This window comes from Gopherus evgoodei, chromosome 12 (assembly GCF_007399415.2).
Source record: "Gopherus evgoodei ecotype Sinaloan lineage chromosome 12, rGopEvg1_v1.p, whole genome shotgun sequence".
NCBI lineage: Eukaryota > Metazoa > Chordata > Testudines > Testudinidae > Gopherus > Gopherus evgoodei.
In genome coordinates, this window is record NC_044333.1 from 23,371,977 (window position 1) to 23,398,441 (window position 26,465).

Genomic DNA, 26,465 nt, shown 5'->3' on the forward strand with positions numbered 1-26,465 from the left:
CATCATCAGCATAGGGCAGTATTGTTTTTAGAATACAAATTCCCCAAAGGCATCATAAGCATTTGAAGTGTTAGTTGCAAAATATTTAGTTCCTGAAGTCAGCAGTTGTTAAGGTCTAAATGGTTTGAAAGGTGTGTCTCATTTTAAACATTCAAACTTTTCTAGGCCCTGAAAGAATTAATTCTAGATGGAAAGGTATATTTAAATAGCTAAGTGATACTCTGTTTGTGCTATCTCCTTAGAACAGAAAGAAAGGGAAAGCCAGGAGAAAATACAATAGGAGCAAAACACTTACCGTCTGGAAGGAAAGGAGATACAACTAGCAGCACTATAGGTAACCATTTTAATACTACAGCTTACTGTCCTTCCCAAACTTAAAGGACTAATTACTAGAGGAGAGCATGCTGGGAAAGGGTGATTCCAAACTGGACAGTTCATTGGTGACCAGGCAGCTAAACAGACAACTCTCCAGTAGTGGTTGATGGTAGGAAAATACGCTAAATTTCCTATTCTCTGGCAGCCAGGATTAGGGTGCAAGAATGCCTAAGGCTTTCCTATCTCAAGTCTGGTGTTTTATGTATTTGTAATAATTATGTCCTCCTTTTTTGGTGGTTTGCTGTGATATATATTCATGCATTAAAATATGGATTCCTTTTTGACAACAACCTCTGCCTCTGATTGAAATTCATCACCCCAGTACATCTTCACAATACCAAATGGCTATCATGGCATTTCTCATTATTTGTGCTAAATCAGATTCACCTCCATTTGCTAGAAATACTGTTGTGCATTTAGGGAAATCTGTAGATTACTAACTCAGTGACTTCTTCAATATATTGCATACTGTTTGTGACCATAGTAAGGACATTTGAACAGATAGAGTTTTTGCCATAATGCATCATTTGTAAGTGCAGAGAAATCTTTAGATCACAGAGCTGAAACATCATCAGATAAGGGATATTTTTTTTAGGTGAGAAAAGCTATTGGGGTTCAGAAGTACATTGCCCTTTCTGATTTGAATATTTTGTTGGTGAGATCTCCTATACAATTTTTATATGATGTTGTAGTGGGATGTTATGAATATTGTATACTTAATAAAGTTGTGTCCTTTTAAAATCTTATCGGAGAGCCACTTTGTTTTTATGGTGAGGTGGGAATGGCAGCAGCTTTGGAACCTGCCCTTTGTTCAAGTCTCTTATGTTCTTTCATGTAAGCTAGGTCTCAGTGAGAAAAGTTTTGACCTTCTCTTAAGCTTGTTACATGACATGTGGAGTTAATATTTTTTTTAATCACCTTTATAGTTTGACAGCATATGAGTCATTTTATTGAATTTCTAACTTAATGATTTAGCAGTAGTGATTTTTCCCATCCCCAGTGCACTTAGCTGATGTGAGGTCAGTAGGCTGTCTTAAGAAGTTACACTGACGGTGGTAAATATAATTTGCTTTGACCCAGAGGGATCAGCTGCTGTGGGGGGTTTTTGTTGTGGTTTTTTTTGTTTGGTTAATTTCTTAAATTTGAGTAATTTTATGTTGTAGAAAGACGCATGTATTCTTTAGGGAGGAACAACAGAGAATAATTGCATATAGCATTAGCAAAGAGTCCTGTGGCACCTTATAGACTAACAGACGTTTTGGAGCATGAGCTTTCGTGGGTGAATACCCACTTCATCAGTTGCAACTGACCAAGTGGGTATTCACCCACGAAAGCTCATGCTCCAAAATGTCTGTTAGTCTATAAGGTGCCACAGGACTCTTTGCTGCTTTTACAGATCCAGACTAACACGGCTACCCCTTTGATACTTGCATATAGCAGGTGCCTTATTTGAATGTACAGGACTTCTAAGATAGGCATGATTTTAAAAATACAGAAATAAGTTCTGTTGTAGGAATAGGTTGTGAAGACATGAACAGGAATGCAGTAGAGTGATGTCCTGTTCCCAGTTTTGCTTTTGGTGCTTGACTAAAAAAAGCTTGCATGAATGGTGCAAGAGGCCTTTTGCTAGTAGAGTGAATTAAGTGCAAATCAGAGATTCAATGAGACTATGGACTTTAATTAATAGAATTTAATTATTACATGTAATATGTGTACATTGAATTTTCTAGACTAGGTTAAGTAGCCCTTTTCCAGTGCCTTTTCTTAATCAGGACCCTCCTCTCTCTAGTTCTTTATCAACAGTTATCAGTAGATTTTGCAAACCACTCATGCAGACTCCATCAAGAGATATAATGCCAAACTGTCTACTGTTTTACTAATCAGTGCAGTGCTCATAGTTCTCCTAACCCCACTCCATGTGCTCAGAGTGCAAATGCCAGTCTTGCCTCTCTTTTGAATTCCTTGGTCTGGTCTAGTGTTACAAAGCTAATGGCAGTCGGCTTTGCAATAACTTGGCTACATGTTATACTTGGAATGTCATTTTAAAAGAAAAACCATGAAGATTAATTTATCTGACAGGCAGACAGATTAAATACTAATATCCACAAGATTATTTAAATTTTGGACATACACAAATATTTTAAAGGAAATAAAATGTTCTTACTACATGTTAGAGTCTGTAAAGAACTTGGAAGGAGATTAGTAAAAGTACCAGATTACTGAAAATCCAACTACCTAGGGACCCACTGATTTTTTTGATTTTTTTTTTTTCTCCTTTCTGGTTGCAGGGCTTTTTGCAGTCAAGCCAGCTGTCCCTGTTCATGAGAGATGTCAGTGCCTCTCTATGATAAGCTTTTTTTGTTACGAAATAGAGACATATTTGTGTGTAGGAAAGGGGAACAAACTAAGAGACATAATTTCAGGGACTGCATGGTAATTAGAACAGCAGCATACTAATTAAAGCAGATGAATTATTAGCAACTCTAGAAGTAGGAAAGGTGGATTTTTAAATTAGGGAATGACATCTGCAAATAATTATATCTTATTACGGCTATTAAGGGTATTTATGTTAATGATTTTCATACTATCTGACCTTTGTATTATTCTGCATGCACTCTAGGTGCTGAGACTGTGTGTTATAATATGAGAGAGAGAAGAAATTGCAACTGAAGCTGCATTTGAAGGGTGGTAAGCAAGGAAAATTTGCCAGTCAGCTTCTTATAGTGTGCATGTTCACACGTGCTTGAATCACAATTTTCAGAAACAAATCAATGTATTGTAAGGGGAAAAAACGTTTATACCAAACTCTGTTCTTAGTGTGTATGGATCAAGTTGGGAGCAGGCTAACCAAGGCCACCTTATTGCAATCATTATCTATATTTAAGCTCATACAATAGGCCTTTGTATGCATCACCCCTAAAGTGTGTTTATTGCTACCTTGTGCCTCATTTTTGCTCATCAAGCCAAAACTAGTTTCAGCTAGAAAGGGTAAATAATATTGACCAGCATGGTGAATATGCTCAATATTACAAGCACTATCCTAAAGTAACTGTACTGATAACAGTGGGAGTTTTGTCTTTGAGAAGTGTAGGATCAAGGTTCATTTGATGGATAATAATCTAGGACTGGGTCCAATCAGCTAACCCAACAGAATATATATAACTAGGACATATCAGATATAGAATATTTATTATTAATACAATGCCTTCAGTGTGCATGGCACTTTACAGGCAAATAAAATAACATAGTCCTTGCCCCAGGGAGCTTACAGGCTAAATTAGATTGAAAACACAACCAAAATGACAGCATATCATAGTGATGGAGGAAAGGAATTTGGGAGCACAGAGTGTGGTAAACACTGGGAGGGTATTTATTGCTCTTGGAGGGTAGTAAGATTTTAGTGAATATCTACCTCCATTTGTACCGTCTGTGACTGTTACAGTAATAGAATACATAGAACCCAACATACTCAACTTGTTTACAATTGCAATATATTTATTTAATCTAACATTTTTCGCACAGTTTTCTGAAACAATTAAAATATTTTACTTAAGTGTTTTATCAGTAAAATTTATATTTGGACTAAGTACGCTCTGAAAATGAAAAACATCAAGAGTGAGTAAAGTATTCGTAGTTTAATCTTTTCCAGATGAAAGGGCTGCATCACTGGAAAATGTAATCCATTAGTTGGTTTCTAGGCACAAAATTCTCCAAGTGTCACAAATGCACAATATGTCTGTGAGGGCAAGATATTGCATGTGCACTTCTGATTTAAACTGAGAAATATGTGCAAATCAATATCGCCTGACAGATCTGTATTGACCCATATTCAGGTGGAGCATGGTGATTTTGGTTTAGAGGTGGTTTTGGTGGGGTTTTTTTTGGTGTCTTGCAGCAAGAGCCCGGAATAATGTTTGGTGCCCCAAAACTGATGCACCTGTTTCAGGTGAATAGCAAAAAATGTTCTGTACTGTAATACAACACAGATATTCTGTACACTGTTACCCAAGCTAGATGTATCTCCCTCTGTCGTATACACAAAAGAAATGTGGAGGTGAAGTTCCTTGCTCCTAGGTGATGACAGTGAATTTGGAGGAAGGCCATTGCTAGCTCTTCAGACTGCACTATTTGGAATTTCATCACTCTGATGGTCCAGATATGAGGTCTCATTTTTGCCCTAAATATTAGATACTTTCAAATTCATTTCAACAGTTTAACAAAGGGATTTCACAGTAAATATCACCCCTAAGTGGGAGCAGAGAGCCTGAGTTATTTTTCTCTACTTTTTCATAAAGGCAAGTGTGTCCCAGAACACACTCTATAAACATTGGATAAAATTTTTAAAAGTCACTCCAGCCCACTCTTTTAAAGGTAAAGGTATTTAGACACCCAACTCCCATTGATTTCAGCAGACTGAGGTGCCCTTTAAAAATCTGGGCCATAGGCACTGAGGAACCCAAATCTTATTGCAAGTCAATGGGACTTAAGCTCATAAAGGCCAGATTTTCAAATGTCTTTAGGCACCTGCCCAAGTGACTTTTAAAAATGGCATTCCATAAAATTTTCAGAAGTGCCTAACTGACTTAGAAGTCAAAGTCCCGTTGACTTCCCAGGAGATGTAGATTCCTAAGCCCCAAAATCACTTTTGAAAATGCACGTTGGACTCCTGATTAATTTAAGTGCTTCTGAAAATTTTACCTAGTGCTTTCAAGGTGCTTCAAGACCTTTCTGACATTAATGCCCATATCTTAATTAATTTCTCCCCCTTCCCACTGTCATTTCTCCATGTCCAGCTTCTTAAATTTCCCATCTCTTCTTGCTTTCCCCATACCATCATGTCTCATTGTTTTATACTTGATGTACAGAAAAAAAGTATGCAGCACTCAAACTTTAGTCACTTTCTTAATGTCAAAGAAACAAAACATATTCCCAGCTGTGCTGTTGCTGAAGTTAAGTTAAACTTTAGGTTTACATTCGTATCAGTTTATAAATCCTAATGCAGATCTAAGAAAGAAGATTGAAATGTATTGTACAGAGCAGTGTCAGTTTCCAATGTTAATTGTTTAGCCAGAAATCCCATTCAGCGTGCTAGCTAGTCAAAAGGCTTGATCAGTTTGCAACATATCATAAAGCCATCTCTTTTGATGGAAGGGTTCCACCTACTATGATTGCCATGATGGGTTTTTTTCCCCTGCAGATGATTATGATTTTCTTGGAAGCACTGTCAGATTCTGAGTGCTGCATTATTTGCTGAGATAGGTTGTCAGCCAGCAGTTTGTTTTTCTGGTATTCTGCTACTCAGTTCGTTTTTAGAAAATTAGCCTCGATTCAAATTAGCCTTCTAGCAGGGTCTTGTTTGTTACAAAATTCTAAGCTTTGAGACACCAGTGGGTGTAGGAGATTCATTTTTGGTAGAGCTGCCTTCAGTCAGCTGGGCTTTCAAAGAAGAGTACTTATTTCCACTATTAAGAAATAAAATATTAACCTGGAAACACAAGGGAAGTTTTTCTTCTAACTGAAAGCATATTTTTCCTTCTCTGAAAGAGTTTGCCTCCCTCAACCCCCAGACAAGGGCAAAATGCAGCTCTTGCTCACACCCATGCTTCCACATTCTAGTCAGTGAGGTTGCATAGACACAAACAAGTTCAGGATATGGTTTGACTGTTCAAAGTTGCAAGTTTATCAACGTGTGTTCAAAGAGCTCAAACTGGAACAGTGGAGCCAAAGCCTCAAACTGGTGATGTTTAAAGTCCAAATCTGGCTCCACGCTTGGCAGTTTGACTACATTTCTGTAAGATGGAGTTTTAACAGAACAGTGGATCAGCAGCCCCAAGTTTGGGGAAAAAGGATCTAGATTCAAACTACGTAACTCAGGTTTGTCCCTAATTTTGGTTCTTGGGTATTACACAAAGAAAATCAGCTTCTTTTGTAAGCTTTAAGTGGGTTCTGGCATTTATCACCAAAATTCCTAAATAGTTAGGTCTTCTTTTTTTTTTTTTTTTTTTTTTTAAAGACTACCAAATGAAAGGTTTGGCTATAAGCAACTGACTTCATGCTTTGGGCTCAGGTTCAGCCTCTTTCTTTGTACCATGGCACAATGGAATGTCACTAAGTTATAACCAAAGGTAAGACCCAATTCTATCATCAGCTAGACCCAAGCAACACAGTTGGAGTGTGGGCTACTATGTTTAAGTGCCCATTTTTTTTAAGTGAAGTTAATTCAGAGAACAAGATTGTATGTGGTACAATTTACATTTAAGGCCAGGAGAAGAACAAAGGACACACTTTCCAGATAAAAGTCCGCCAGAGTGTCATGTGAATGCAATATGTCTAGCCCTGGCTTCTCTTTGCATGCTAGCAGTTACCGTGCTAGAACACAAAAGACTGCATCATATGGAAGCCCTTTCTTATTAATATTAGTATAGGAGATGTTTACTTTTCAGCAACATACACCAATTACTACCTTTTTAAAAGGTGTTCCTAGTTCATTTATTTTTTCAGTTTAGTTGCTGGACAAACAGGGAAAAGGCCAAGAGTTTTAATTCCTAGTTTATTTTGGAAGTTAGCTTCTAGGTACCAACAAAGGCTCTTTAGTGGGCATTTGGACTGCATCCCCCACCCATCAAAATGAAGAGGAATAAAATCCTGTGGAATAAAATATATCAAAGGTGCAATTGCATGAAAAACTGAATAGCCCTTCATGCTTGCTTTCAGAATTTCAAGCATAGTAAACATAGGAATCTACATGTCCTCTGTCTTTTTGTGTGAATACAGTTCACTTAATTTCTCAAACTTTGGTCCCCACTCTTTCAAGTCATCATACACAGTCTCTTCATCCAGTCCAGAGGAATCTAGGGAACTAAGACTACTGGCTACTGAGCCCTCTCCCTCTGTGTAATATACCTGTAGGGAATCACGGGGCAAGGCCTGGGGCTGCTGATCAGCATCCCTAACAACATCTGACAGATAACGACTGAAGTCTTCACTGGTAACGGAGGAGCTCCTAGTTGCAGATACTTTTAGCTGATCCTTTGGGCTAGGTGCCACATTGCCGCTCAAGGGACAGTTCAGCTCCGATGGTTTCCCTTTCTTCTTGTAGAGAGAAAGAGAATAGGCTGGGCTAGTCTGAAGAGACATCTGGAGTTCTGCCATGTTGTAAGCATCCTGGAGTGAGAAATCATCCCTGTTAAATGAACATTCACTGTAGCCCCCAACTTTTTATGCTTTAATGGACTAACCATATTGTTGTCCTGGAAAGAAAACATTTGTAAATAGTCTTAGATTTTGATCTGACCACCACACTAGAGCATGAAGACAATCCAGAGTGCACTTTATTGGCCCATTAATTTAACTGCAGTGCCTATGAAAGAGCTATAGGAATGCTAAAGACCACTTTACAGGTGTCCAATGAGCAAATACAGCTTTCCCTTAATGCTGTTGTAACAGAGACATTTAGGTTTACCTTCACTGCATTTTTTTTAATGTATTTTTTCCTCTAGTATTGAGCAAGGTAAAATCTTTATGGTTTTGCTTCAGATTTGTTTCTGCTTCCTCCTTTCTTGCCACTACTGCCAACAGTGCTGAGTCATAGGCAGCCTGTTCAAACTGAAGTTTAATTTTCTATTAGTAGCTAAAGAAAGATGATTAAAATGCTTCCAGTTTGTTTTCTGATTCAGATTTGGCTGTTGCTTGGCCTTTCATCAAACACTGCTGAACCCAGTCCCAAGGCTGGGAGTGAGAAGTGGCTCTGTACCTTTCAAGGAAAGGTGTTGCATCCATGGTTGGAGGGCATGGGGCTGAACCCATGATTGAGCCACTTCCCATGTAGATTTCTGTTAAATTTATTTGGACTTTGGTGCTAGTTAGCTCCTTTGGAAGTGAGAGGAATGTGTGGGTCAGGTGGCTGGCAATAGGGTAAAGAATCTTTTGTTTCTAAAGCCAAGCATCATTGTAGTGGTTGAAATGCAACCACTATCTGACAGTTATTTCAAGTTTCAGTCCAGTTCCCAGTGCACAACTGTCTACATCACTAAAACAACCAGTACAATAGACACTAATTGGTGGCAGCCTTGATGCAAGTTTCGGAAAATAGACAAAGCAGAGATTATCTGGGTTATCTTTTCAGTCCAAGAGGTGGTCTTTCTAGGCACATTGGCAGGCCCTAAGGGGAGTGATATGATTGAAGTGCCTGTGCTACACAGAACCTCGTATGTGGCTATATAATAATTCTTTAAATGTCTGTTTTCATCTGGAGCTAGAGAAAATCAGTCAGAGCTGTCAATGTGAACATTCCAAAATACTACCTTTACATCAGTGAAATTGTGCTAAAATAAAAGATGATCCTAATCTCAGGGCTTGTATACATTAGCACTTGTGTCAGTATAATTTATGTCGCTCAGGGATATGAATAAGCCACCCCCTTGTGTGACATAAGTTACATTGACCTAAGCGCCAGTGTGGACATCGCTATGTCAGTGGGAGAGCTTCTCCCACCAGCACAGCGACCGCCTTTTGTGGAGGTGGTTTTATGATGCCAACAGGAGAGCTTGTTTCCCATCAGCACAGAGTATCTTCACCCGATGCGCCGCAGCAGTGCAGCTGCATTGGTGCAGTTGCGCTGCTGTAGTACTTCTCATGTAGACTAACCCTTAGTGTGTCTGCCACGTTTCAGTGAGGGAGATGCAGTTGTAAAAAGTAAGAGCACAAGCCTGCACCTAAGAAATCCTGTGCTTGTGCATGCAAGGTCTGCAGGATTGGACTCCAAGACTTTAATGTAACACAGAATAACTGTCTTATTTCCATTCCAGAGCAGTTGCTGTATTTTGATGATGGGTGATGTGCTATCTAGATGGCATGTTCATGTTTCCCTTTAGGATGAAAGGTACTAAATAAGTATAAACTATCAATAATTTCTGTATGACCCCATGGTGAATTTCTTACTCAGGCAAAATTCTCAAAATGGATAGCTGCTTTTTTGGCCCTTCCCAAATTAGGTGGGACTGTGCCTGAGTAGAGTTAAGAATCAGGCCTTCAGTGAATTTGGTCATATTAAAATCATGTTTTCATTTCTTTTTCTATTTCTTAAAATGAAACGATAGATACCATTTCTTCTAATTATACACATAATTATCAGGCAATTTACAATCCCAAAGATCATCCTTGCCCCTTGTTTCCCAGCCATTGTTAACACAGCTCAGCCCCAAACAATGCTAAGTATTTTACCCAGCAGTGCACTTTTTTCTGTAAAATCCTTATTTCTCTAAAATCCTTATTCCCTCCATTACATGTATAGAAATTCAGCAAGGATACCCATTTGTTTCCCCAGTCTTGCCCTCGAGCTAACAAATGTGACATTTATACATGGTCTCTTTACTGTGCATACACTCTTATGTTAATTTGTTACGATAACTTTGGACTGCACCCATTTAATTCCTATGAAGTTGTGGGTGCTCAGTTTGAAATTCTGCATCAAGAATTAGGCACCCAAAATCAGTGGCCATTTATGAAGATTTTGGACAAGCTTTCCATGTTTAAAAAAGTAGATTAATTTGGAAATGGCCTACAGTAAACAAGATCTCAGGGAGGCCAACATTATTTCCTCTGTGTGCTTCCACACTTTAAGATCACCTTTGATTGGGAGTCATTTGGTTGTTAGTGTACTTGATTTTGCTGTTTTATGAAAAGAACATGCTTTAGTTCTTCTCAGGGAAACTCTTAAGACCTGTCATACAAACACTATTTCCTCGATATATGAACCCTGTGTGGCAAATGTGCAAGTGTAGCACGGGAGATAATCTTATTAAAACTAACAGGATCAGTGAACATAATTCCATATGCCACTTGAAAAATATCCCCCTAGGCATTTAAAATGCATTTACAGTAATTCATCAAAAATTTGAGGACATTTTACAAGTGAAAGATTATTTTGCAGCTGGCTCCCATAAATGTTTAATATAAATGTTAATGTATAAAAACTCCTTGCTTATTTATCTGAAAGTTTAATATTCAGATTTTAAAACTTTGTTCTGTAGCACTCATGGCATGCCAACCACAAACTCAGAAATACTGTTGCACCTTATACTGGATAAAATGAAGTGTTTTAAAAGAGGCAATAGTCTCTTACTTTTTCTGACATAAACATTAATTTTTCAAAAAATTACCTGTTTTTTAAAAGAGTAACAAATCTGTAATTATCAGTTACATTTCCTCTGGATAGCAATATAAGCAAAAACTCTGGTAATCCATGTGCAGGACAAACAAATGTGAGAATAACCTGTTTGGTGTGGCATGTTGTATATTAAAAGTGCAATAAGAGTTTTATATTCTGGTATTTGCTTCTCTTCCCAACAGAGAAGGGAACAGAAAGGGCCCTGGTATTTTATTCCAAGAGCTAAAAAGCTTTAGCTAAAACAAGGATAGTACCAGCATCCCTTAATGAATAAAAACTGAGGGACTTTAAGGTGTAATAAGTCATGTTCTAATAACACACATAATGTGGTAAGAAGTGTCATCAAAAGAGCTAGTCCATAAGGAAGATTTCATGTTAAAGTCTTCTAAAACCTTATTGCTACAGCAGTAATTGCTACTGACAACAGCAGAGCCTCCAGAGCATGAAGCCAGAAAAAGGATCATCCATAAATTCTTTAACTGCTAAACTCATCCTGGCTACAAGCATTTATAATCATTCACATAGGTACTTCTGCTTTAAGGCAAATTAAAATTTTATAGACCTTTATGTATCCATTTGTAAAAAAACATGCAACCTTACAAATAAGTTCATCAGTTGCTTGGGGTAATGTAACCAGCAGCACCAAGGCGAAGGGTAAAGCAAAACTGACTCTCCTGTATTTCATTAGAGTGGAGAACCACTAGCCCACTTGTATCATATTCATTTAATGGAATGATCCTTACTTGATCTTGCTCCCCACCCCCTTCTTCATTATAGTTGAGGATATTTTCTCTGATGTCCTCCAAGTCATCATGATAGGCAGAGACATGGTAAACTCCTCCATTCAAACCTTTGTGACTTTTCCAGCGAGTCCACAGGAAAGCACCACTGAACAGAACTGTGCGCACATGGGAGTGAAGCAGAGAGTAATCATTCAGAAATGAAGCAGAGAATAACCATTTTTTTTCCCTTCAAATACTGCAGTGTGGTAGAGACAGTAACTATTACTGGATATTGCAATGCCAGAAGGAAGTCAGAACTGAAATGGGTAGAACGGCTTCAGTCTTCATACTAAGTGCCTGAGTCTGCTCTCACATCACTGTAAACCAGAAAAAACTTCATTTAAATCAGTGGCCCAGATCCTCAAAGGCATTCATTTAGATGCCTAACTCCCACTGATTCCAATCCAAGTTAGATGCCTAAGAACCTTCAAGGATTTGGGCCAAAGTAGGTACATTGATTTAAAGCCAGTATAAAGAGAGAGGATTCAGGCCCTTTAAAAGGCAAGTCCATAAAATCATCTGCAGCTGTAGACGTCAGCTGTCCTTTTGCTTTGAGCATTACTTCCATTAACGATAAATGTAGTTACAAGCGATATCAAAGGGAGAAGGAGAGGCCTTGAGGGCTTTCTTTATTACAAAGTTAGTAACAACTGAAGAACTGAATGACATGCAGAAATGGTTATTTGAGACCAAAATATCTGTTTACTGTACTGACTTGGACAGATTTGATGCTTAACAGAAAATGGATACAAAGATGTAGCACAAAAACTGATGCAGATGAGTTCTGAAGAACAGATACAATTCTGTGAACAAGAACAGAAATGAAGCATAAGACGACATGAGACAAAGGGAAGAGGATTATGTATCAAATGCTTTATTAGAAAAAATAATTCAGGCACATTTTTATGCCTTAACATCTGCAAATTTAAATAATTTTAAAAAATGTGTTTAGTTGCAATTTACATGCTGAAAATTGTTGAACTACTACATTGAAGATGTTTGTTAACATTATGTAAATACAAACTTGTATACAATGTGTTACCATCTCCACTGTAAAACTACATCATAAAATCCTCTCTCAATGCCCAGTCCTGATCCCATTGGAGTCGATGGCAAAACTCCACAGCAATTTCAGTAAGAACAGGATGGGGCCTTTACTGTATAAAATTTAAAATGTATTTGCTGTGAGAGTGAGCATTTTTATAAATTGGTCATAAGTTTTATTTTGAGATTTCTCTGTTTAAATTTCATTCTGCAGTTTACCAGAATGTGATATAGATATATATAGATCTTATCATATGCAACAATCCTTTGCCAATTTTTTTAATGAAATCTGATTTTGAGATACTCAAGTATAACAAAAATTCTTATAAAAAACCAGGAACTTCTGATTTATTTACATTGTGATAACTTACAGTTGGCCAGATATTAAAAATAAACATGCTCCTAGCCTGGATCCAGAGGTCAAAGTCTGCTCTCGGTAACAATTTATTTCTCATGGGCTGAAATACCCGTTCCATGACTAGCTGTATTTTAAATAATGACTTTCTCCTAGCAATCTTTTTCCTAGCTTTTGACTGAATTTGCCGCTACTTGTACATGCTGAACAGTTTCTTGGCAATGAAATATCACAAAATCAGTGAACTGCAAGGGCTTTCCTCAGCTGAATTACTGCCAATTAACAATGTAACTTTTGTGGAGGGGGGGATGAAAAGTGACAGTGGATGGAATAGAGAGAAGGACACTGAAGGCAGAGTCCAGGCTCCACAAGGAAGCAAATTCTTCACAGAAAGACAACATGATCAGTGTCAACAGAGAATGGATAAATTAAATCACCAAAGGTAGTATAAGACGTAGTTGCCATAACTACCTAAAAGTGCCAAAAAGCAAATGCAGATGGCGAACATGGAACTGAAGCTCAAGCCTGCATCCTTGTGAAAGATTGCCAGTGTGATTTCACAGTAACGGCCAGTATAGCCATCAGAGCAATGACATTGGAACTTGGTTGGAGACAGGGAGATACACGTGCCAAAGTTACAGGGTCTTTTAGCACATTCAGTATAGACACAGTGCCTGCCTGTGGCATTCTCTGTGATCAGGTGTCCCGGAGGGCAACTGGAAAGACAAAAAGCAGAGTAAAACAACAAAAATCCTTGATAACAGCAGACATGAAAGAGAGCACTGAAAACCCTACACCAACCTTGGGACACATGCTGGATATCTGAATACAGTCTTCTGAGTTATCTTATGCCAAGGTGGCTTTACTGTAGCTCCTATTCTTGCAGTGCTTACCCACACAGATAGTCTCAGTGAAGTCAGGGAAGGGGCTAAGGAGTTCTTCTCTTCAGAGAAACAAGACAAAAATAATGAGGCTCACTCCTCCAGACACATACTCTCGTGAATGAACTTGGGGATGCCAGTAGTCCCACTGGCTCCAGTGAGACTACCTCCTTGAGCAAGTGTTTGATCATGTGCAGGATTTTCAAATGCCATAAGATGACATTAGCCTCTCCTGTGCTTTCCCAAGTTCTGTGAATCTCCAAGCCTCTAGAGATTTAAAGCATTTGTGACAAAAAACACCTCTACAATTCTCCTTCTCAGAACAGTGCTAATACAGGAGTACACTAAGGCATTGTCTTTACTGCAGAATTAACTAAGTGTTGAGTCCCATCTACAGAAAAAAAAACCATTACTTGAGAGTGGTGGTGCTTTTAACTTGTCAGCTGGCACATCAGGGGGTACAGGCTACAGCTCCAGTTAGCACAGCTCATCAACCGCTAACAATCACTCTGCTGTTTCACAGCATGACTACTCTCATTCCAGCTAGGCTAACTCAAGAGGTGTTTACTCGGTGGAGATAACATGAGTTAACTTTGCAGTGGAGCCAGCCTTAGAATGAAGAATGAACTGATGTTTCCCTCTATAAACCATACTTTTTAGGAACACTTTGGCTCTTCGAAACTGCATCCAGCTGTACCTTGTCATATAGACTGTCAGCCTAAACACAATATTTTCATGTTTCCAGTTTTCTTCTGGTTATAAAATACACTTTTGAGCTAGGTTCAGATGTCCCGTTTGTTTCTTTCTTTGTTTTAAGATATTAAATTCATCAGGAGTTAACTCTGAATATGGATTAAGCTCTTTTAGGTTTTGCAGGAAAATACATTCTGAAGGTGACTATCTTGATTTGAAAAACAGGTTTTATGTTTGTTTTTTTTTAAAGTCATTTCAAGCATTATCCCAATTTTGATTATCCTGTAATCACTCCTGCTTGAACTTAGTATGACAAGATACAGCATTCACTATATAGATCATATCCTCCTATTTATGCCTAACATGTTATGCTGTTTAAAGGGCATCCAACACACAAAAACAATGTTTATATCCAGGCTATCTGCGAAGCTGCTCAATTTAGAAATTTAGTAGCACAGTCATTCCATATTACTTCCCAATTTCAGTTTTCAGAAAGTGGGTCAAATTGTTCTGTATTTGCAATATTCCATGAGCAGCTTTAATAGAGCAGAAAGCCAAATGCTCAGCTGGTGTTAATCTGCTTACCTTAATTACAGTCAATGGAGATACACCATTTTATACCAAGTATCATTTTATACCAGTTGAGGATCTGGTTGAAAGGGACTGTACTCTGATTTACATCAGTAAACTGCTGAAGCTAATGAGGTGCAGAGGCATAAATAAGGGTAGATTTTGGCCCTGTACTTCACTACAGTTTAACTGGATGATGCTATACAGAGGACTTCCCAGTAGCAAGATTCAACTTAAACAGTTTTTAGCATCCAGCCCTCCCACGTTGCCCTGGCATTTTCTATGCTCTTGCTTTCCCCAATTACCTGCATTCATGCATCATCCACAAGTCAATACAAATTAACGGCTGGCCACAGGGGTTGTTCCTACAAGCCTCTGAAGAGCAGCTTTCTTTCACTCCTTGGGAACTTAATACTGACACCAGTTCCTTAGTGTGAGTATCCAGAGGCAGCCTGTAGTTATTAAATCTCACATCCTTCATACACCCTAAGGCAAAAAACAAAAGGGAGTTGGGTTTTGAAAGCTGTTCAACAAGAAAAACTATTTGAAACAGCTGTCAGTACTAGCAGACTGAGCATATGGTATATTTAGAGATGGGCTGAAGCCACAAAGTTATTTCCCCAAACTTTAGTGGCATTTGATCCAGGCTTTTGATCCATCCCATTAGATATGGGCCAGATTCTGATATCCAAATTTTGGAGTTGCATCCCTGTTGTTTTCCAGCCCCGTATCTAATTGAGAGAAAGACACCTGTGGCAGTTGCCAATTCACCATTTTACTATGATATCTAAGGGAGAGTTCAAATAGCCAGAGTGTGTGCTCCTCCAGTGTTTACCTGTGTCTTGGTGTGTGTGTGAAAAAGAACTATACTTTATTAAGAGTCTCTTTCATTCCAGAAAAAAAAAGACCAATAATGACTGAGGAGGCTGGGGATGCACTACCATTAAAAAAATTACAATACTGACTGCATTTGTAAACAGAATGTAGGACCCAGGTGCATGTACGTCACACCAGGTTTTGGAACTCCCTGTCCTATGTTTCACACACAAGAGCATCCCTCCTCTCCCCAGAGATGTTACTGTCTTGTCACAGGAGGATTAACTGAAGGCCAACCTCTGGTCATGAAGATGGCAGATGAGTGAGGAGGAGTGATGCACAGATTATACATTTGTCAGTGCAGTATTGTACAGTGTAGTGGGGTATGTGGATTGTATACCAGTACTAAAGATACAGTACAATCCCACACCTGCATGGAGGATGAGTGGATATATGAGGGCATAGTAAAGGTTGGTTTTGGTATCAATAGCTCCGTGTTTCTCTGCTTCCCCTTTTTGTAACCTTTGCATTTCTTGTTTTTATGAGAGTTAAGTTGTTTGCATTTTAATCTACAACATTATATGAAGACCTTTTCCAATCCATTGTTGATACATATTTAAAAACTTAACTGTGGTTTAACAAACATTTTAGCCTGCCCTAGTGGAAGTTCCAGTTGACTGCATTATAATCTTTCAGCTGGGAGACTGTGAGCCTCAGTAATCCAAACTTCACATAGCCTGTTTCAGTTTTCCTAGCAGTGTTTAAAGTTAAGAACATCCGTTTTGCAATGTGCTGTGCAATGAATAGGGTTCTACCAAATTCACAGTCCATTTTGGGCAATTTAATGGTTATAGGATTTAAAAAATCATAAATTTCATTATTTCAGCTATTTAAATCTGAAATTTCACTGTGTTGTAATTGTAGGGGTCCTGACCCAAAAAGAAGTTGGCTAGGGGGCTTGCAAGGTTATTGTAGGGGGGATTGCGGTACTGCTACCCTTACTTCTGCCCTGCTGCTCACAGCAGCACTGCCTTCAGAGCTAGGGAGCTGGAGAGCAGCAGCTGCTGGCTGGGAGCCCAGCTCTGAAGGCAGAGCTGCCACCAGCAGCAGCGCAGAAGTAAGGATGGCATGGTATGATACTGCCACCCTTACTTCTGCGCTACTGGCAGAATGCTGCCTTCAGAGCTGGGTGCCCAGCCAATAGCCGCTACTTTCTGGCTGCCCAGCTCTAAAGGCAGCGTGAAAGTAAAGGTGGCAATACCATGACCCCATTAAAATAACCTTGTGACTCCACCTGCAGCTCCCTTTTGGGTCAGGACCCTGAATTTGAGAAAAGATGGTCTCCCCCATGAAATCTGTATAGTATAGGGTAAAAGTATAGAAAAGACCAGATTTCATGGTCCGTGATGCATTTTTCATGGCCAGGAATTTAGTAGGGCCCTAGGAATGGACAATACTTATCACAAGAAGGTAATTCACCCAGCAATATAAGGGCAACAAATGTCCCAAATGTAGAGAACTGTTATGGTTCTGCTTTTTAGGCGTGGGCAGCTCCAAAATGGATACACAGGGTAGATCCAGGCTTGCATATCTAATTCAGCAGGGAAATTTGCAATATGACTGGAGATGGCTATATAAGTAGTGTGCAGGACTCACTGCCCCTGTTTTTAGCCCAGTGGCAACCTACAGCACTCAAGCTGATTTTCAGTGGCACTCACACTGCCCAGGTCCTGGCCACTGCATTTTAATTTAATTTTAAATGAAGCTTCTTAAACATTTTAAAAACCTTATTTACTTTACATACAACAATAATTTAGTTATGTATTATATTCTTATAGAAAGAGACCTTCTAAAAATATTAAAATGTATTACTGGCACGCGAAACCTTAAATTAGAGTGAATAAATGAAGACTCAGCACATCACTTCTGAAAGGTTGACGACCCCTGGGCTAAAGTATAAGCTATGGATGGGGCTTTTCCTGTACCTTTCCCCTAGGTAAAGGGTGGATTTTGACTTCCTTGACAAATCCCCACCAAGTTGCCTTGCAAAAAATCCGTTTAACTCAGACTTTGTGCTGAGAAAGTGAACTTCACTTAATGTACACACACATCATACCAATAGCCCTTCTACATTCTTATGCCCCAGTTAAACCAAGAATTCCTTACCTTGAAAACTTCGGTTCTGACTGATAGGGTAAGTGTTTCCAAGGACTACCCTACTGGGATCAATCACAATCTCTTTGCATACTCCTGCTGCTCTCAGGATTTCTCTCTTCCCACCTCCTTCATAAAGGCGAAGGGTAAATTCGTTTTCGATTCTCTCCAGGGTGATATGATGCCACTCACCATTATCAATGTTGTAGGAGGGAAGGTTTACGGCATAGTCTCCATCACCCAGGTTATAGGAGACAGTTAAGAATCCCTGAACAACCTTGTGGATTATTAACAGAGTATTAGGGAAGAAAATCACAATCACTCCTGTATTTGATCAGTCAGGTTACTTCAACCAAACTTCTTTTAACTAATGAATAATCTTGACAAAAACATTTACTTAAACGTAGACTAAGACAACAGGCTGGCTCAGAGGATTAGGAATGTGATTCTGTCACATCTGCATTGTCAGTTCAAACCAACCCAGCTCAGCAGTGACCAACTTGTTACCATTTCTGGCTGTTAGTTCCCCTATGTGACATTAATTTGGCACTCTCAATGCAGGGACCAACACAAAAACTGCTTGGGGCATCTTTCCTGGCAGTGTCATCAAAAAATAGTGGAAATTGAATTATATAATCTCACTGGAGGAGTGGGACGTGCAAGGCTGCCACTCACACAGCCCTTGCAGGCAGCTGTCAGACCAGACACTAGACTAGGTGGGCCACTGTTTTACACTGCAGCCAATGGTATGATACAGGTGTACGGTCAGTTTAACTAGTGGAGAATCAGGCCCACTGTACTAGCATGAATGGACAGAATTGTACAGTACAGATTTTCAGGGGCTAGTTTTGTTTTACATGCTAGGGTAGCGTACTGCACAAAAGTACTCTCTTACTCACATTTCACTGGGCTACACATGAACTGGAATTGAATTCATTTTGTGCTGTGATTGTCCCAGACTGTTCACTAACCTGCAGGGTGATGTGTTCATCCATGGCTCGGGAAGACAAGCTCATGATGACACTATTGGGCTGTCGTGTCCTGACTGTCACCTCTAACAGCATCCTGCGGGCAGGTGCAGCAACAGGAAGCAGATACCGAATGTGGCTCCCTGGCCCAAAGGAATATTCTTTGGCAACTAAAAAATTAAAAAACGTTTAAAAATTACCCTAAGCAGAGAAAGAGCAATATAAGTAAAACAAATAATTTCTCCAAATTAGTGTAAACAGCCCAGTGAAATGATTTCTAGTGCTGACATAACATGCCTTTTTGGGGAAATCCTTCAAGCCTTTGCCACTGCTCCCCCAGTAGCTGTTCCCCTGCCTTCATTTTCAAAGACTTCGTAGATTCCTCCACTGAGTAGGGCTAGGCGCATCTCCATCTGGATCCTGTTAATGCTGCTGTTTAAATGCTCAGAGGGTGTTAAGAGAAAGTAACAAAAGGTCCTCCCTCACACTGCTCTTTCCCCCAGGGACTGAGCATATTTTCTGCACAGGGATCCCTGCCCAATTACTCATAAACTTTAAGGTCAGAAGGGACCATTATGATAATCTAGTCTGACCTCCTGCACAATGCAGGCCACAGAATCTCACTCACCCACTCCTGTAACAAACCCCTAACATATGTCTAAAAGTTACTGAAGTCCTCAAATCGTGGTCTAAAAACCTCAAGGTGCAGAGAATCCTCCAGCAAATGACCCATACCCCACACTGTAGAGGAAGGTGAAAAACCTCCAGGGCCTTTGCCAATCTGCCCTGGAGGAAAATTCCTTCCCAACCCCAAATATGGCAATCAATTAAACTCTGAGCATGTGGGCAAGACTCACCAGCCAGCACCCAGGAAAGAATTCTCTGTAGTATCCCACCCCATATAACATCCCATCACAGACCATTGGGCATATTTACCTGCGAATAATCAAAGATTGATTAATTGCCAAAATTAAGCTATCCCATCATACCATCCCTTCCATAAACTTACCAAGCTTAGTCTTGAAGCCAGATATCTTTTGCCCCCACTACTCCCCTTGGAAGGCTATTTCAGAACTTCACTCCTCTAATGGTTAGAAACCTTCATCTAATTTCAAGTCCAAACTTCCTAGTGTCCAGTTTATATCCATGTTCTTGTGTCCACATTGGCACTAAGCTTAAATAATTCCTCTCCCTCCCTGATATTTATCCCTCTGATATATTTATAAAGAGCAATCATAACTCCCCTCAGCCTTCTTTTGGTTAGGCTAAACAAGCCAAGCTCTTTGAGTCTCCTTTCATAAGACAGGCTTTTCATTCCTCGGATCATCCTAGTAGCCCTTCTCTGTACCTCTTCCAGTTTGGATTCATCCTTCTTAAATATGGGAGACCAGAACTGCACACAATATTCCAGATGAGGTCTCACCAGTGCCTTGTATAAAGGTACTAACACCTCCTTATCTTTACTGGAAATACCTCACCTGATGCATCCCAAGACCACATTAGCTTTTTTTAACAGCCATATCACATTGGCAGCTCAGTCATCCTGTGATCAACCAATACTCTGAGGTCCTTCTTCTCCTCTGTTACTTCCAACTGATGTGTCCCCAATTTATAACCAAAATTCTTGTTAGTAATCCCTAAATGCATGACCTTGCACTTTTCACTATTAAATTTCATCCCATTACTATTATTCCAGTTTACAAGGTCATCCAGATCTTCCTGTATGATAGCCCAGTCTGTCTCTGCGTTAGCTTTGTGTCATCCGCAAACTTTGTTAGCACATTTCCACTTTTTGTGCCAAGGTCAGTAATAAAAAGATTAAATAAGATTGGTCCCAAAACCGATCCCTGAGGAACTCCAATAGTAACCTCCTTCCAGCCTGACAGTTCACCTTTCAGTATGACTCATTGTTGTCTCCCCTTTAACCAGTTCCTTATCCACCTTTCAATTTTCATATTGATCCCCATCTTTTCCAATTTAGCTAATAATTCCCCATGTGGAACCATATCAATTGACTGAGCCCAGTGCCTCCCCAGCACTCCTCCTCTTTTCCCAGCCTGCTGACCAAAGCCCAGGTAGCTCCGTAACTAGAAATGAATATTTTAATTATTTTTAAAGCATGTTTACAGCAGCTCCTTTAAAATTAACACAAGGTAGAAATGGCCTCATTTAGCAACACAATGGGAAATGCCTTTTACTTTTGCTCAATTAACTCTTCTTTTTCTCCAGCAATCAACTGAATGCCTTTTTGAACTCCTGCTTGAGGATGCAGATCAAACACAATCTCTCCTGTCTGCCCTCAGTCTCTGACCAAGACAATGGGAAGAGGCTGAGGGCATATTTAAATTAGTGTAAGAAATCGGTGGCCACCTAGGACTTTATGGTTGTCACTTTGCTGCACATATTGGCCACCTGGAGGCAGCAGGGATGGAACTCAGATCCTCCTGCACCAAAAATACAGATCTCTTGGCCCTAGAAAATAATATCCTTTCGACGTTAGCAGTACAGTGCTTATGACACCCAGCTGAGCAATTATGATTCTGTCCCATTCCATTTACTCATGAGTGTGTAACACCGTCAGACCCCAGTCATTGGCAGGCAGAATTGAACCTGGGGCCTCTGGAGCTTAGTGTATGAGCTTCTACCAGATGAGCTAAAAGGCAACCTGCTCTTAGCTAAGGCTGTAGAGCAGACTCACCTCTCTCAAAGTGGTCTTGGTGCCACTAGATGGGACAGAACACCGCACCTAGAAGGTGTGTAGGTTACAAGTGCATAGATACCATCAGTGTAAAAGAGATGATCTGGTAATGAGGAAGACATTTCAAAAAGGAATTAAAATGAAGGATGGGATTAACAAAAAATGCCCAACCAAAAAATCAGAACATGACCCTGAGCAATATGTTCAAAGCCTTATCAGAAGTGTCATTAATTGTGAACATTTTAAGCAAACTGTTCCGTAAATTGCACCATCACAGCCATCAATAACATCATAGAGAAAAAAAGACTTCACCTTTATCACATCTGTAGCCATAGTAACCGGGCAAACAGTGACAGCTGAATGATGTCCACTCTCCAAGACATCTTCCATGAATACCACAGGAAGAGGACCCAGTGGTCTCACAGCTCCCATCTGTCAATGCACAGCCAGGAGAGCTATTCAAGGACTCTGCAGGAGTTTCAAGGTCATACACCTTAAAGAGAAAATCATAGAACATTGTGATTTCGTTTTAACAAGCAGTTAAACTTTATCCTGGAGATCAATTCCTACACTACACCACACTGTATAACTCTATCTAATTTCTCTCTTTTGTGGAGCTGAAGCCATGTTTTGTTTTAAAAGGCACTAGTTTTCAACATGTTTAATAAATGTTTGACTTTTAAATATTAAACATCAAGAGTCATATTTTGCATATGGATATGCTTATGCAACACACACTGACAGTATTCAAAACAAAGCTGGCATGGGTCTATATATATTTCATTAACATTCAGAAATCCCTTGAGGGGGAGTTAGGGAATGTTACCTCGCAGGACAGATGGATAAACAATAGAAGGCAGGACAGAAGGAGATAAACAACAGCACAGTTTCTGTCTCACAGAAACATCTGTTTCCAGGTAAGAGAGAGTTTTTTATGTTAATTATACAACCCATGCAAAACAAAAAACAATACCATTGTGCCTGATATAAGCTGAGTTGAATCTGACATTTAATAGAAAAAAAACCAAGTGGTGGTTTACTTTAATGGGAGCTGCACATGTGTATCCGAAGCCATGATGTGTGCCTTTAAAGTTTCTTCTAACCAACCAACATTACAACAGACTGGAAACTGCCTTTTGCTGTTTCCCACTGGACTCCCACATTGACAGAGAAACACAAATGACAACACATCTCCTCAGTGCGAATCAGAAATGCCAACTGTCATTAAACCCATAAATGGTGTGTTCTATTGCTTTATATATATTTTAACAAATTTATTCATCTTTTACATCATTTTGTTTAGCAACGCTATGAAGATCACCTTTATGGCAATTTGTGGAGGTTACAGCCTACTCAAGTGTCCTAATGATAACTACTTTCCCATAATTTAGCATTATTTGAAATGACTCATCAGCCTAGGACCTTACCATTAAGTTCTCTATTTGCTAGTCAATGTAAACAACATCTTGTACATGGACATTTCTGCTGTTGAACATATAACAATTGCTCAAAAAAAGGGTAAAAAATAAGCATGTAGGCAACTCATTGAAAATAAGAGATGCATTATAGGGCCAATCCTGCAGGGAGCTGCTAAACCCTTATGGGACCAGTCCATTACTAATGAGAACCAGAAGAGTGCCTACATCTTCAGAATACAAATCCAATTTCTCAGACAAAATTCCTAAAACTCTAGACCCAAAAGTGATACATCTTTACAGATGCAAAAATCATGACATATCCTCTCTTACCTGAGTATCCAAGATGACATTGCGCAGGCAGCCAGTAAAATGCTTGTGTTGTAACTGAGGGTATGAATATGGAATTGATTCTTTTACACCACCCAGCTGAAGAACTTGGATCACATCCAAATACCTTTGAACAGTGAGATGCATAATAAAAATGAATATGAATGGGCCTCTTTTACCTTAAAATAGATACACCACAATACAGGGAAGATAAATAGCACCAGTCCTGCATTTCCAAGGAATAAACTGAGGAATGGCAACTTTCTACAAGGATAAGAAAAACTAAGAACCAAATTCTCTGCTAGTGTAAATCCACTGAAAACAATGGAGTCACCCAGCAGAGAATTTGGCCCTAAGGCTTACATATGGAATTTTCAAGTTTAGCACTGAAGTGGTGGGAATTTTAAGATGGTGAGCACTTCTGAAAAATCTCACTCTAAATAGACATGTGACTAAGCAAGGAATGTGCGTGTTGCAATCTAGGAATCAGACTTCAAGATTACAAATTATTCTCAATTATATAGATTGGCACCATTAAGGTAACCCTCCTGAAGTCATAAAATCACAGAAGTGTCAGGGTGGAATTACTCCAGATTTACACTTGTGAAATTGACAGCTAAATTTGCCCTTACACATTTATGTTTGTTACTAGTTTCAACAGAGTTTACAAGATTTACAGTATTGAGCAAATAAAATCTGATCTAGCTGGGGTCCAACCTTGCTCCATTTAAAGTCAATGGAACAAATTCATTAGTAAGATTTACAGTAGTAGGTCCAATAATTGCTTAATAATTAAGGAGCATCTGTTGAGCAAGGAGAATAATCCTGTGGTAAAGGCATAGTACTATGGACCAGGAGATATGGATTCTGTTCCTAGATCTACTACAGACTTGATCTATGACCTATCACAACCTCTGAGGTAGGTTAGTTTATTAATGTTTGTATAGCGCTTTGAGATCCTTGGATAGAAGACACTGTAGAAATGCATAGATGTCTTCTGAAGCATTAACCACCCTGCTTTCATCTTGATAAATTAGATGTTTAAAGATATTAAATTATTTCTCATTTAATCTCCAGAAGTGCACAGTTACCTTCCTCTTTGTGGAATAGTCCCCATGACCTCACAGTTTGTGCGGTCTTCCGTTGACAACCATTTACCTAGTCCCTCTATCTCTGAAACAACAGCTGCACTGCAACGATCCAAAGTGAATCGAACATCCTGCACCAAAACATAGAAGGCTTCTGTCATACCATAAAACGAAGAATTACACTATGCTTCACTGAACTGCTTCAAACGTTGTACTCAAGTTTTAGCCGTTTCCCTCTCCCTTGCGCTATGCAAATAGCATGTCTGGGCAAGTGGGCGCTAAAAATCGGAGTGTTACAGAACCTATATACACCCTAGAAGTAGGCCTCTAGGCCATGCCAGGGGCCCATGCTAACCCTGTCATTTGTGATTGCAGGAGACATCGTGAGGAGGGTCAATGTCTGTCTGGATCTGTAGGCTCTCTATTGCGCATTGGGCCAGTGAGATGGTGACTAGGTCAGCAGGTGGATTACAACTGAGATTCAAGGCTGAAGCTGTATGCCTGTGATGATATGGCCGATCAGCTCATGCTCCTTCTCACTTGACGATGGCCGGACAACAGGCAGCAAATGTCCCGATTTTTAACTTTGGTGTAAATTATCTTGGGGCCTGCACCAGATTGAATTTAAGAATTAGCATCCAGAAGGATGTGGAATTGATTAGAGAGTGGAGGCCACACACAAGACCGGTTTGATCAAGGATGCTTGAAAGGCAAGTTTGGCAGGAAGCTGTCAAGTCAGCCCACATCAAACAGGGCCTGAAAAATGTTAACTGGACACTGGCTAGTTTAATTTTCGGAGTAGGTGGCTCACCGATCACACACAGATATCCAATATACAAGGCCCAAGCTTTTTAGGGGTGACAGAGTTCCTCTCTTGATGTGGGGGCACACATTTGGCTCCAAGACCTTAGGGACTGGAGCCAGGCAGGATATCACTGTGGTTGCCAACCCTCCAGAATTATCCTGGAGTCTCCAGGAATTAAAGGTTAATCTTTAATTTAAAATTATGTCATGAAATCTCCAGGAATTCATCTAACCAAAGCTGGCAACCCTAGAAATTGTTACCAAGCAATGTAGGTCAGAACATGACCCTAAATGTTATACTAATTGGTGGTGTCCTTAGTGGCCAGCACAGATAAGGCTAAAAAGGACCAGGCTTCCAGAAGTAAATGGGACCCAGCATTGCACTGGTGGTCCTTTTGCCTATGGAAGAAAGGGAAGATCTGAAGTGTTCGCTGACTGAGGTCCTGGTAATCTCTACCCCCGACATGTAGGGGTAGATGAGGATTCGGAAGTGAATTGAGTCCTAGGGGAAGGCACAGGTGGGTCTACCTCAAATTAATAGTTGTATGGTGGGAGTCCTGAACTCAGATAATCTCCTGGCATAAGAGAGCAGGGATGCCCCTCCCCAGTGTTAAATACATAAAGTTGTACCCAATTGTTTAAAATCCATCCACTATGTCTTGTGTTCATTTGTCTGTGTGTCCTGATCATTAAAGGGTTTTGCCATTTTTTGTGTGATTTTCTATACTGCAACCAAAGGCAATATATAAAAACAGGAAAAAATGGGCATGCAACTGTGCATTTAACTTGTGCATTTGATTATAACAGTCACACTCACAAAATGGATAATTGCATTTGCAAATGGATAATTTGGCAAATTTGTGCACACATTTAACTGAGTTGAGAATACAAAGATGTTAAACATTTGTGAAAATTAAGGTCAAAATTGCATGTACAAATTGCATGTATTTGTGTGCCTACTTTTTAAAAAAATCTGACCCTAAACTGCAAATGTATAAGATCAATAAATGTCTTACCAGATCATTTCCTTTCCGCTAGCAGAATCTCCCACAACTCTGATACATATGGGCTATTCCCTCCTGTCTGCAGTTTCCAGAGGCAGTTCCAAGCTGTTGCACAGCTCATGCTAGCCACTCTCCCTTCTCCAGCTTGCTGCCAGATGATTTATTCTAAAGCTGTGATTAGTAACAACATCAATGTGAACAAGTAAACTATGTACAGTAGGCTATAGCCTACAAGCATAGCCCTCAAAATTAAATATTGTCCCTTGGCTAGGAAGCCAATCAGTGAGCTTAGAAGTGTGTGAGACACTGCTCGCAGAAAG

General features: G+C 39.6%; 1 protein-coding gene across 1 annotated transcript in view; it reads right to left on the minus strand.

The window, feature by feature from the left end:
- Positions 1 to 3,631: 3,631 nt before the first annotated feature.
- The window catches only part of LOC115660508 (neural-cadherin-like), a 154,479-nt gene continuing 131,645 nt past the window's right edge, over positions 3,632 to 26,465 (minus strand). The window contains exons 27-35 of the mRNA XM_030581981.1: positions 24,341 to 24,468; positions 23,253 to 23,376; positions 21,817 to 21,997; positions 18,810 to 18,976; positions 17,851 to 18,115; positions 15,174 to 15,354; positions 13,196 to 13,440; positions 11,287 to 11,441; positions 3,632 to 7,539 (exon numbers count right to left, since the gene is read on the minus strand). Coding sequence (XP_030437841.1) covers positions 7,117 to 7,539; positions 11,287 to 11,441; positions 13,196 to 13,440; positions 15,174 to 15,354; positions 17,851 to 18,115; positions 18,810 to 18,976; positions 21,817 to 21,997; positions 23,253 to 23,376; positions 24,341 to 24,468 — 1,869 coding nt within the window. The 3' untranslated portion in view covers positions 3,632 to 7,116. The remainder of the gene's footprint in view (positions 7,540 to 11,286; positions 11,442 to 13,195; positions 13,441 to 15,173; positions 15,355 to 17,850; positions 18,116 to 18,809; positions 18,977 to 21,816; positions 21,998 to 23,252; positions 23,377 to 24,340; positions 24,469 to 26,465) is intronic.